At 48.9% G+C, this 12,994-nt stretch overlaps 1 protein-coding gene across 2 annotated transcripts in view; it reads left to right on the top strand.

The window, feature by feature from the left end:
• Positions 1-12,469, top strand: part of IFNGR2 (interferon gamma receptor 2) — a 28,126-nt gene extending 15,657 nt beyond the window's left edge. For both annotated transcript variants that reach the window (XM_021677990.2, XM_021677991.1), the window contains 5 exons: positions 791-993; positions 4,640-4,785; positions 8,438-8,600; positions 8,986-9,143; positions 11,809-12,469. In XM_021677990.2, coding sequence (XP_021533665.1) covers positions 791-993; positions 4,640-4,785; positions 8,438-8,600; positions 8,986-9,143; positions 11,809-11,991 — 853 coding nt within the window. In that variant the 3' untranslated portion in view covers positions 11,992-12,469. The remainder of the gene's footprint in view (positions 1-790; positions 994-4,639; positions 4,786-8,437; positions 8,601-8,985; positions 9,144-11,808) is intronic.
• Positions 12,470-12,994: the final 525 nt, after the last annotated feature.

The following is a 12,994-nucleotide window of genomic DNA, read 5'->3' as shown; positions in this document are numbered from 1 at the left end:
AAGACCACAGTGATCCACCACAGCACCACCACTAGGATGGCCATAAAAAAAAAAAAAGGCATAATGACAAGTGTTGGTGAGGATGTGGAGAAATTGGAACCCTCATACATTGCAGCTGGGAGTGTAAAATGGTGCAGCCACTTTGGAAGACAGTTTAAAATAAGAGTTAGACCCATCAGTTCCACTCCTAGGCGTTCACCCCAGAGAATTGAGAAGTTATGTCCACAAAGAAATTTGCACGTGAATATTTCTTAGCGTTACACACAACAGCGGAAAAGTGGGAACAGCCACCATGTCCAGAAACAGGTGAACAGAGAAACGGTATGTCCTCTAAGGGTTTGCTGGGATCGTGTTCGGCCCTCAGAAGGGATGAGGTATTGATGCTACGGTATGACGCATCACGCCTGAAAACACGCCAGGTGGAAAGAGCCAATCAGAAAAGACCATGCCGTTTATGAGCCCGTTTGTAAGAAATGTCCAGGAGAGGCAAATCCATAGAAACTGAAAGTAGACAATTAACGGTCGCCCAGGGCTTAGGGGGTTAGGGCACAGTGGGGAGTGAGTGCTAATAGGTACGGGGTTTCTTTGGGGGACTGATAAAAGCACCCTAAAATTGATCATGGGGATGGCTGCACAGCCCTTCGAATCTGTACGCTTTAACTGGGGTGGATTCTTTGGTCTGCAAGTTGTATCTCAGGAAAGCTGCTTTTTAAAAAATCGGCTCTGGGGAAAGCGCTGGATGTGGCAGAAGAGAGAAGTCCGTGAAGTGAAAGCCTTTTTTCCTTTGCAGCCCCTCTGACAGTCGGTGGTACGACACCAGGGACATAGGCGTGGACTGTATGAACGTCACCACGACGGAGTGTAACTTCACCCCAACCAGCCTGTCAAATGGTTTCCCACCACATTTCAACGTCTCTCTACGTGTCCGAGCTAAGTTGGAGGACCTGGTTTCCCCATGGCTGTCAGTGCCTTGGTTCCTATACTATTGGAATGGTAAGAGAACTTGGCTCTAAAACTTCCTTTATCATTTAGGCTTTCTTCCCTTTACTCTTCACTGAGAAGTATGGATTCCATGCACCCCAGTCCTGTCTCTGACTCCGCATAGCCAGCAAACAGGTGGGTATGACGGTCAAACCCCAGGACTGAGCACGGAGGCTGGTGCTGGAGGAGTGTGATTTGCTAGACCAGGGGCTGGCAAACCATAGCCCGTGGGCCACATCCAGCCCACCAACCTGTTGTTGTAAATAAAGTTTTAGTAGAACACAATTTCACCGTCTTTTAATAACGTATGGTCTATGGATGCTTTCAGGCCACAGCAATAGAGTTGAACGGTTGCAACAGGGATTGTCTGGCCCGTGAAGCCTAATTTACTAGGGCGCTTTACCAAAAAAGCTTGCTGACCTCTGGGCTGGATGGGACACTAGCATATTGGCTTCAGTGATCCTCCTCATCTCTTCTGACACAACTTCCTTTATGTTCAAGAAAGACTTTCATTCAGCCTTGAACAGTGCCTGGCACAGAGCGGATATGCCGTAAAGCTTGGTTGAATGAGCAGATGTGCTCCCGGAAATCGGAAGAGGGCGTAAGAATCGACAGATACTAGTTTGTACATTCGCTCCTTCCATGATTCGTGTCTCACATGGTCAGCTGTGTCCCAGGTTTCTTCAGTGTTTATGGTTTAGGCAAACAAAGTATGGGATCCTGACTCAAACAGAAATAGAGGTAGAAGACAGCTGAGGAAGTTTGGTCACTGTGTAGCTATTTGATGATCTAGTAAGCGATTATTGTTAGTTTATCTTAGGTATCATCATGGTATTTTATGTTTTTAAAAGCAGGGGTCCTATCCTTTAGAGACACGTACTGGAGTTTTTACATGAGCTGATGTGATGTTTGGGGTTTGTTCAAAATAATCCAGAGAGTGGGAGGGCTGAGGGAAAGGGGGATGAGAGAAACAAAATTGGCCATGACCTGACGGTGGGTACAAGCTGGGTGACAAGGACGTGAGTTGTTGTCTTGATCTGACCTCTCCTTCCTACGTGTTTGAGGTTGTCTGCAACAGGAAGCTAGGAAGAAAAATCAACAGTGTGTGCCAGGTGATGCAGGGATGGCAAGAGAAGACAGCGCAGTCCCCTCGAGCTGGGCATTTACTGCGGACAAGTCACCTGTCCTTGCTCAGAGAACCAGCACACATCTGAGCTATGAAATGCCACCTAGGTGGGAACTAGCTAAGAAAGAAAGAGAAAGTAATGGTGGTCCCCGGGCCTGGCCCGGGAGAAGAGGAATGGGAATGGAAGCAGGGCCTGTTGTGGAAGTCGTCAGTCTGGTGCCAGGCATCGGCGGCCCCCCGTCCTCCCGGCCTGAGCCAGGCAGCAGCGTTCCCAGGTGGTCCCCGGCTCACTTGTAAAGTCGGGCATCCTCAGACCCCATCACTGTGTCCAACACTTGTGCAGTTGGGGTGCGTAACCAACACGAGGACGCTTCACTGAGCGTGTGCGGGGCGAGGAGGAGATGGCTACAGGGGGCAGGCCGGGGCGTCACGTCGACCTAGGTTCAAATCCCAGCTCTGCCCCTTACTGGCTAGGACTCTGGGCCACTGCGATCACCTCTAGGCTTCTGTTTCTCCCTGTGGGAAACGAAGATGACCTTCTTGTTGCCTGGTTTACAATAAGAGCTTAGTCCGTGGAAGCTGCTATCAAGTCATCTGTGGATAATTGAAACTCCCTTCAATGTGTTGCGAGAAGGCAGATTGTTTCCCCCTCGAGACACAGGCTCATTCCCCCTCAAAAAGTGCTTCATTGATCGAAAAGGGCTAAGAGCTGCAAGCATTTATTCACACTGTACATCAGACCCAAGAAACCCATATCATAACCTCTTGGCACCTGTCACTTGGTATCAGATCGTGGATCTAGAACTCTCAGAAGGGCAGGTCTCTCCGCACAGACCTTCCAGGGACAAAGTGACTGGTCACAGCTGACACCCTAGCTTCCAGGCCCACTCCCATGTGTAAGTCACAGAAAAGTCTAGAGGACATGTCCTACAGAGGCGAGAGGCCTGAGGCAGGCGGCCGGGCCCTGCTGGTCAGCATCTGCGAGCAGGGTTCACAAAAGCTTCTGGCCACTTGCAGCTAATCGGCTAACGTGGCTCCAGCTGGTGGGGGGCCAGGCCGGCCCGGTCTCTGTCTAGACCTAGTTCCTCCACCACAACCCATGAGACCGGAGGGCATGGCTGCAAACCCTGCAGGGACCAGTTCCTTTCTCACAGAGTAGGGTGGCCCAACCAGATGCCAGAGCCTGGCCCAGCCGGGGGGAGCCCGGGCGAGAGCGCGGAAGGCATGAACAGTCACGAACACAACTGTTCACAGTGATCCGATCGCCTGCACGTGCAAACGGTGCATGAATGGGCCTCTCAGAACTCGTGGGATCCGAGCTATACTCAGTCTGAAGTGCTTGTTTGATACACGCTGGAACCCTCCCTTTAACGCACTTCATGACTCACAGTCCTTGGTTGTCCCGTGAACTCTATGAAAAGCTTCAACAAGCAGACTTCCAATGGCAACATCTCTCTGGTACTATTTTTAAACATAGTCTGACAATAAGCTGGGAGACACGGATTTAAAGGTTGATAAATACCACTTTTGTTCATTTATAAAGAAATTATAAGAATGTATATTAAAAATAAATCTACAGAGGAGATACGTGGTAGGTAAGGGTAACAAAATCCTGTCCCCTTCTGCATGAAACTCTGATCTTTGGTTAACCTGGCCGTTTCTCTGGAAGCCTGGTCAAGGTGGCTGTCAGCTATGTTCCTAGGCAGCGTCACTTATGGCAAAATGAGCCCTGACTGATAACCTGCACCTCCCTTGGGGCCATCTTAAATACCTGTTAGGGAGCCATGTCTTTGCCGAGCGCAGCAGTTGTCGTAACTACGTGTCCCTCACGGGGGCTCTAGAAACTCTTCCTGTTGGCGTAAGAGATACTGGCTCTTGGGGCTTTTAAGCCTGGGAGGCTCCTGTACGGGCCCGTTGTGGGTCTCACTCTGCCTGGAAGCTGTGTCCTGGGGTGGGGGTGCGGGGGCAGGCGGACAGACTGGCTCTGGGCCACCACGGGGACGCCTGCCACCGAAGATGAGAAGCCCCTGGTGCCGCACCGTGGTCCCGCTGGTCTTCCTGCCCCCATGGCCTTCCACGTGAAGCTTGTGCCCAGAGCAGTCTCTGGGAGTGTTGTGTGCCTGAATGCGACCTCATTGTATTTGTAAGTGTGTGTGTGTGTGTGTATGTGTGTGTGTGTGTGTGTGTACACACTATATATGTAAAATTATGTGTGAGAGGAAAAAACAAGAGGAAATCAGACAGGGAGACAAACCATAAGAGACTCAACTCTAGGAAACAAACTGAGGGTTGCTGGAGGGGAGGGGGGTGGGGGGATGGGGTAATTGGGTGATGGGCATTAAGGAGGGCACGTGACGTAATGAGCACTGGGTGTTATACGCAACTGATGAATCACTAACCTCTACCTCTGAAACGAATAATACACTATATTTTAATTAACTGAATTTAAATTAAAAAATAAAATTATATGTTGTATGTATGTGTATATATTTACATGTATATTTTGTGTTTGTGTTCGTTACTCTATTTCAGTTACCGTTGGACCTCCTGAGAACGTCTGGGTGACCCCGGGAGAAGGCTCCCTGATCATCAGATTCTCCTCTCCCTTCGACATCCCTGCCTCCCTGGCCACTTTTGTGTACTACGTCCATTACTGGGAAAAGGCAGGAATCCAAAAGGCAAGAGCATTTTTCTACTTTGTGTTGATTTTCTGATAGAGCAAAAGTAAGTAAACTGGAAACTGGACAAGGAGGACAGAGCCTCCCAGTGTTGCCTTAGTCTGAGCCCCGAATCGGGTTTAATCCTTCCCTTCAAGACCCGAGCTTCTGCTCCCTATGCTGAGCCTTCCCTTCTGCCAGGTGGCTCTGAACTCCCCTCTCTGCCTGACAGCACGCCATTCCCGTTGTTTGGGGTGCGCACGGAGCCTTTGGGGCCCTCTAAAGGCTGGAGAAGGTTTAGAGGGCCTGTTTCTACAACAAGGAATCCATCCCTGCAGTCTGCAAGGTTTATATAAATTACTCTGGTTTGAGTGATTTGCAAAGAGAGCATGTGTGAACAGGTGAAAAGTCTACTGGGAAGAGAGAGACCCTTCTAGGGAAGAGGGCGGAGGGTGTGGGAAGGTTCGGGATGTCTGGGGGACTGCAAGTGCTAGGGTCCGTCGGGAATGCAGGAGGGGCTGAGGTGCGTGAGACCGGCAGGCCCTGGTCAGCCCTACATAATACGAGGGAAGATGCTGGCCTTCAGTCCTCTGCAGTGCCTGATTATCCAAGCTGCATATCATGAACTTTTATTATCGATGTAAGCTTCAGGGTTTCCTAAACTCAACAGTATTATAACCATTTTGTTTTGTTTGTTTTCTGGTTTTATTGTGATATAACTGATATTCATCACTGTATAAGTTTAAGGTGATTATAGTCTTTTTATAATAATACGAGCTGATGTTTATCGAGAGCTTTCTTTGCATTGGGCCCCGGGGCCAGGCATTTTAGATACATCATCTCATTTAATCTTTGTACCGAGCCGTGTCACAGAGAAGGGAACCAACTGGTTGAATAAGTTGCCCAAGGTCAGCAGCTGACAGCTAGCACATCTGAGCCCAGAGTCCATGTTCCGCAGTTTTTCTTTTTTTTTTTTTAAGATTTTATTTATTTATTTGTCAGAAAAAGAGAGCACAAGCAGGGGGAGGGGCAGGCAGAGGGAGAGGGAGAAGCAAGCTCCCTGCTGAGCAGGGAGCCCCACACGGGGCTCGATCCCAGGACCCTGGGAACGCTCAACCGACTGAGCCACCCAGGCTCTCCCATGCTCTGCAGATCTTCTCCCACATAGTTTATATGTGTACTTCCTACTCATTTCTTTATGGTGAATCTTAAAACATTGAGGAAGGTAAAACTCACTGAAGAATAGACTCTTATCATATGGGGAGAAAGGAACTAACCATTTCCCCGAATGAAGAGGTCAAGGTCTGGTCAACTGGAATAGAGAAGGCCTGGAAGATTCCGGAAGGGATTCCCCTTTATCCCATTCCACCAGAGCAGCTATACTTCGGACTTCTGTGAACAAAAGATGCTAGGGCTCAAATGAGTCTGAGAGCCGCCAAAATATCTCCATTCCAGCTAAGAGTCCATGTCCCCAAGACCAGCCCCTGGATTTGCTGGAAGGACCCACGAGACTTGGCATATGGTTGTATTCACGGCTATGGCTTATTACAGAAGAAGGGCACAAAGCAAAATCAGCAAGGGGAAGAGGCACATGGGCCAAACTCCAGAGGAAGCCAGATACAAGCTTCCAAGAACCTTCTCCCAAAACAGACAGGACACACTTAATTCTTCCAACAACCAACTGTGACAACATGTGAAGTGTTGTCTACCAGGGAGGCTTATCAGAGACTCAGTGCCCAGGGGTTTTACTGGAAATAACAGGCCTCTTCTCCCTAGCACAGTTCAAAATTCCAGACTCCTAGAAGGAGAGCAGGTGGTCAGCATAGAAAACATTATTTTTACCATAAGCCGCCAATATTTGTTAGGGAATGGTGGGGACATTTCTGGATTCCAAGTTCCCAGATGCCAGCTATGGTTAGCCTTGCAAGCAGGCCCCCCCAAGGACAGTGGTCTCTGCAGTCTGTGATTCTAAATTCTAGAAATGCCAACTGGCAGCAGAAATAAACCCCGAAGGAAGTTTGTACTTAAAATTGCTTCATGTGGTGGGGCGCCTGGATGGCGCGGGTCGGTTAGGTGCTGGACTCTTAGTTTGAGCTGAGGTCATGATCTCTGGGTTGTGATCTCTGGGTCATGGGCTCGAGCCCTAGTAGGGCTCCACGCTCAGCAGGGAATCTGCTTGAGATTCTCTCCCTCTCCCTCTGCCCCTCCCCCACCACACTTACTCTCTCTCAAATAAATGAATAAATGTTTTTTAAAATTGCTTTATGTGGCATCCCAAGCAAAACTTTTTCTCCTCTGCCCTGGCAGGCCATCACCATTAAACAGAAGAAAAAAAAAAATCATCTATGATCCTACTATTCCTAAGTAATGTGATTATTTTACATTTTTAAAAATAAGATGCTCTCAGGGGCACCTGCCCCTTAAGCGTCTGCCTTCGGCTCAGGTCATGATCCCAGGGTCCTGGGATCGAGCCCCGCATCGGGCTCCCTGCTCCGCGGGAAGCCTGCTTCTCCCTCTCCCGCTCCCCCTGCTTGTGTTCCGTCTCTCGCTGTGTCTCTCTCTGTCAAATAAATAAATAAAATCTTAAAAAATAAATAAATAAATAAAAATAAGATGCTCTCTACATACTATTGAATAATCTGCCCGTTTTCAGTCAACGCTATCGCAGCTTCATCTCCATGTTGCTGAGCATATGTTATACCACCGTTTCAAATGACTGTAGCATTTCCTACTACATCTCAAAATAGGAAAGCAAGCCCCTTATGAGAAGTCCTGTACTGCCACAAAATATCTTTCCCTCCTTTGGGAAAGGAGGAACAATGCCGACTTTGTCCAGGAGAGCGAGAAGCCGTTGACTAGAGGGATCCAGGTGGGGGGGGTTGACGAGGCCTGAGGGAGGCGGCAGCAGGGACAGGCCAAGAGGAGGAGACCGAATCCTCAAGAATCTGGAATCCAGCTGTGTCCCGATTACACAACTCACGAAGATCATGTTGACCAAAACTGTGTAAGAGGCACAGCACATTCAGTTAAAACTAAAAGCAGACTCGGAACTAGAGGAACATTATTTCCCACGATGGTTTTTTTTTTTTTCTGTTCGTTGACTAGCTTGAAGTATCTAGAATACATTAACCGTGAAGTACAAAATAGTGATACAAAGTCAATGCACTGGGCATTGAAGCAATTTTATTTTTTTTTAAAGATTTTATTTATGTATGTATTTTAGAGAGAGGGAGCGTGCAGGGGGGGAGGGAGAGGGATGAGCAGACTCCCCACTGAGCATGACGCGGGGCTCGATCTCACCACCCTGAGATCATGACCTGAGCTGAAACCAGGAGTCGGACGCTTAACTGACTGAGCCACCCAGGCACCCCACGGAAGGAGAAAAGTCCATCCCAGACAGAGGGGTTTGCTCAATTCCAGTGGCAGACGTCCTGTGGCTGCAGTGGGCCCTCTGAGGCCTCACAGCCAGAAACACAGCTCTAAAGCCATCAGCGTCTTTCTCCACACGGTTCACCAGCTTTCACACGTAAAATGTGTCCACTGCAAGCCAGTGACTCTTTCAAAACAGCAGCTCCTTCTTCTTTGGTGATGGAAACGTCGGAAAAGCTAGAAGTGGCTCAACCACGTCTCTTTGGGTCATTTTCACACGTGCCTGTTGGCGTTTTTTACGTAGGTTAAAGGTCCCTTCAGGAGCAACTCCATTGTGCTGAATGACTTGAAGCCCTTAAGAGAATACTGTTTACAAGTGAAGGCGCATCTGGTTTGGACATACTACAACAACATCTCTAGACCCGGACATTTAAGCAACATATCTTGCTACGAAACAACAATGGATGGTAACATGTGCCTTCTTAAGTCCTTTCTGAGCTGGGATAAGAATCCTCCCCAAGTAGTGAAACCGGGGCTGGCTTACGAGGTGGAGGGCGGTGGAAGGGGGGTGACCCAGAGAGAAGGCACGAGAAGCCAGCACGCAAGTAGGTCTAACCAGCTCATGCTGAGATCTACAACGGTAACACCGCCGGACAGCTAACACAGCTTGATTTTAGGATTGCTTGTACTAGTTACACACTCGAGCATGTGAGGCTGGGCGGAGGAGGGACAGTATGTGTCCATCTCCCAAGGACATGGACACGATCTAAGCAGTTGGCAGGTGAAGAGTGAGCCGTGTTTGTATCATGTGTGGGATGGGTCTCTTGTTCACTCTCGTGTCATCTTTTTTAGCCACTACCAAGCTTCAACAAGTCATTATCATTGCCGTGGGTATCTTTCTGTTGCTGTCGGCGCTGGCGGGGGCCTGTTTCTTCCTGGTCCTGAAATACAAAGGCCTGATAAAATACTGGTTTCACTCTCCGCCAAGCATCCCGTCACAAATCGAAGAGGTACGTGTGCACATATCCAGTGGGTGACATGTCAGCCCTCCATGACCCCCTGGTAATGCCGAGGAGTGCAGCACTGGACAAAGCCATGGACACAGAGAGTGGAGTTAGAAGTGGTTCAGGGTAGGGACGCCTGGGTGGCTCAGTCGGTTGCGTGTCCGACTCTTGATCTCGGCTCAGGTCTTGATCTCAGGGTGGTGAGTTCGAGCCCCGAGTTGGGCTCCCTTCTGGGTGTGGAGCCTACTTAAAAAAGTGGTACAGAGTTATTTGTACACCCCTGTTCGTAGCAACATTATTCACAACAGCCAAACGCTGGAAGCAACCTAAGCTTCTGTCAGTGGATGAATGGATAAACAAAATGTGGTCTGTCCACACAGTGGAATGTTACTCAGCCGTATAAAGGAAGGAGGTTCTGACTCACACAACGACACGGGTGAACCTTGAGGATATCATGCTAGGTGAAATAAGCCAGTCACAGAACGACAAATACCGTGTGATGCCACTTACATGAGGTACTTAGAGGAGTCAGATTGACAGAGACTGAAAGTAGAGTGGTGGGTGCCGGGGTCTGGGTGGGGAGGGGGAGATGAGGAGTTAGCGTTTAATGGAGACAGTTCTCGTTTTGCACAATTAGAACAGTTCTGGAGATGGTGGTGAGGGTTGGATAACCGTATGAATATATTTTATACCATTTAAAACTGGTTAAGATGAAAATTCTATGTTATGTGTATTTTACTGCAACTTAAAACAATTTTTTTAATGGCGTGAGGTTGGTGAAAAGGGTGGCCTGGTGTGGCCAAGCTTAGGAGCGCGTGAGACCTGCGCCTTGTGGAGAGAGCCCCCAAGACGCCTGGCAGAGGGTGGGAAGGCGGTGAAGCCAGGGCTCTAGGCATGAGCTGTGCACTTAGAAGGATTCTAGAGTAAACGCACCCAGGGCTGTGAGTACAGAGCCTTCCCCACGGAGAGCTCACCAGATGACACTGGTATTTTGAAAGACCTGAGGAAGACGGGTGGACCAGGTCTCGCGGGAAGTTGATTTCCTGCACAGCAACCCCCCTTGCCCGGGTCTGTGCAGTGGCTGAGCCCTCCAAGGAGCTGATGGAAGATTATTTAAAGGTATTTGTTTCTGGAGGTTTATTAGCAGTAAAATCGGAGTAAAGATACTGGAAACAGAATCTTACTCTGTTACATCTAGAAGGAACAGGTGTTAGATAAGGTCCAAGTCTACAGAGAAAGAGTAGTGCTTCTAGAAATAGAACTGGAGAGGTATTTAAAGTACCCAGACATGGGGCGCCTGGGTGGCTCAGTTGGTTAAGCGACTGCCTTCGGCTCAGGTCATGATCCTGGAGTCCCGGGATCGAGTCCCGCATCGGGCTCCCTGCTCAGCAGGGAGTCTGCTTCTCCCTCTGACCCTCCCCCCTCTCATGCTCTCTGTCTCTCATTCTCTCTCAAATAAATAAATAAAATCTTTAAAAAAAAAAATAAAGTACCCAGACATAATGCAAATTACATGTGAATTTCCCCACTAGAAAACTCCAGACAGATACTGCATGATTCGACATGAGGCATCTAGAATAGTCCACCTCCTAGAAGCAGGAGTCGAATGTGGTTGCCGGGCACCAGGGGAGAGGGACCCAGGGGGATGCTGTTCAATGGGTATGAAGTTCCAGTTATGCGGGATGAGTAAGTTCTGGACATCTGCTGTGCATCATCGTACCTATAGTTAGTACTGCATTGTGCACTTAAAAATTTAAGAGGGTAGTTACCACAAAAAAAAAAAAAAAACCCTTCCCTGGTTAATACTTCACACAGTTACAGCCCTCAACGGGTCTCAGAATCTTACTTGCATGGATCTCTCTCTCACAGAAGAACCACCAGCAGGTCCCTATGAAGTGTATTTACTACTAGCTGGTCCTTGGGGGCGTGGGTCTAAAACAGTCTTTCGGTTCACTTTCCTGGGAAAGTGTGAAAAATAGACATCAAAGGGCACTGAAGTTACACGAGAATAATAAATCAGGTTTTGCTTATATTTCTGAGGTTTCAGAAGCGCACATGATTGGCTTATGTCCCTCTTGTCATCAGTCAGCTCAGCTCACTGCGCGTTCCGGTGTCTCTCAGCACATCTGGGAGCAAGGCGGGAGTTTCTCAGTCCCTCAGCAGTGAAGGGATGGCTCAGCCTGGAACAGAGGCTGGAGGGAAGGGGCAGGTGGGGCGCCCTGAGGCCCCCTCTGTCTCTCCTTACTTCTCTGCTGGGTGTGTGTTGTGTGAGGTGGAAGCGACTGGTGGGTGGAGGGGCTGAGGAGAACACTGGCGACCTTTCCCTCTTTTCCCCCATGAGGGGTGACCTGGAGGCCCCTCATCCTCCCTCGCTGGAAAGTCAGAATTCCAGAGCCACTTGGGGAAGAACGGTCCCCAAGCCGGCACCAAGGGCAGGAAGTCACAACGTGCCTTTCCCCAAGGTGTGGTGTGCCCTGGGCTGGCCCTTGGGTTCCCGTTAAGGTTACTGCTGATGTGAGGGGTGTTCTCATTTGGTAGGTTGTCTCGGGGGTGGGCAGAAGAGGCAGGCACCCCTGAGTAAGGCAGGACCGTGCCGAGTAAACGTCAAGCAGAAGGGCTGCTGTGTTGCCCTGATAAACTAATGATGCTCTTGGTTTTCGACCTTTTCAAGTATTTAAAGGACCCGAGCCAGCCTATCTTAGAGGCCCTGGACAAGGACACGTCGCCAACGGATGATGCCTGGGACTCTGTGTCCATCGTTTCGTTTCCAGATAAGGAGCAAGAAGACGTTCCCCAAAGCACTTTGACCCAAGACTCTGGTCCGGTCTGCCAGCCTGTGGGACAAGAGCTCTGAGCCGAGGAGGCTGCTGATGGCCCTGGCAGGACTCTCTGGAGCCCAGTATTCTGTATTCCTGTCCCCAAAAGGCCCGTCAGTGCCTGGGAAGACGTAACGGGTCTCATGGGGGCAACAAGCCTCATTTTTTTTGAGTTTTCTAATCATACACGTTTCCAGAATGATTCTACAGAGATAGCCCCGAAAGATTAAGATTTCTCTTAAACACTAAAAAGACACGTAATTATTTGTTAGCAAAGCAGCTCTGGCATGCCTCTGATGCTTTGTTAGTTGGCAGCCAGGACACGGGGTCCCCTCCTTGACGCAGCCCTGCGGGCAGATCACGTCACCTGTCCCAGTCTGTCCCAAGAAGGGACATTAAGTGGCCCTTCTTCATATCCAGTCACCTGACTTAAAATGTGATTCTTCCTGTAAATAGTTTCCTAGTGATTTAAGCCTTTTTTTTTTTTAAGCTAATAATAAAAGACTGTAATTAACTTTAAAAAAAAAATCAATGTGAAGTTTCGGCTTTCCACTTCACTTTCTTATTTTGGCCTTCTTTATCTTCTGCAAAGTTTCACCTGTTTAAAATTCGTCTTTCTAAATTTCTGGGTTTTTTTTTTTTAAGATTTTATTTATTTATTTGACAGAGAAAGAGACAGCGAAAGAGGGAACACAAGCAGGGGGAGTGGGAGAGGGAGAAGCAGGCTCTCTGCTGAGCAGGGAGCCCGATGCGGGGCTCGATCCCAGGACCTCAGGATCATGACCTGAGCCAAAGGCAGATGCTTAACAGACTGAGCCACCCAGATGCCCCTACATTTCTGTTTTCTTTTTTTTTTTTTTTTAAGATTTTATTTATTTATTTGACAGAGAGAGACACAATGAGAGAGGAAACACAAGCAGGGGGAGTGGGAGAGGGAGAAGCAGGCTTCCCGCCAAGCAGGGAGCCCGAAGTGGGGCTCGATCCCAGGACTCTGGGATCATGACCTGAGCCTAAGGCAGACGCTTAACGACTGAGCCACCC

The sequence above is a fragment of the Neomonachus schauinslandi genome, chromosome 1, assembly GCF_002201575.2.
Source record: "Neomonachus schauinslandi chromosome 1, ASM220157v2, whole genome shotgun sequence".
Classification (NCBI taxonomy): domain Eukaryota; kingdom Metazoa; phylum Chordata; class Mammalia; order Carnivora; family Phocidae; genus Neomonachus; species Neomonachus schauinslandi.
Note: the sequence above shows the minus strand (reverse complement) of the source record. Positions and strands in the feature narration are given on the sequence as shown.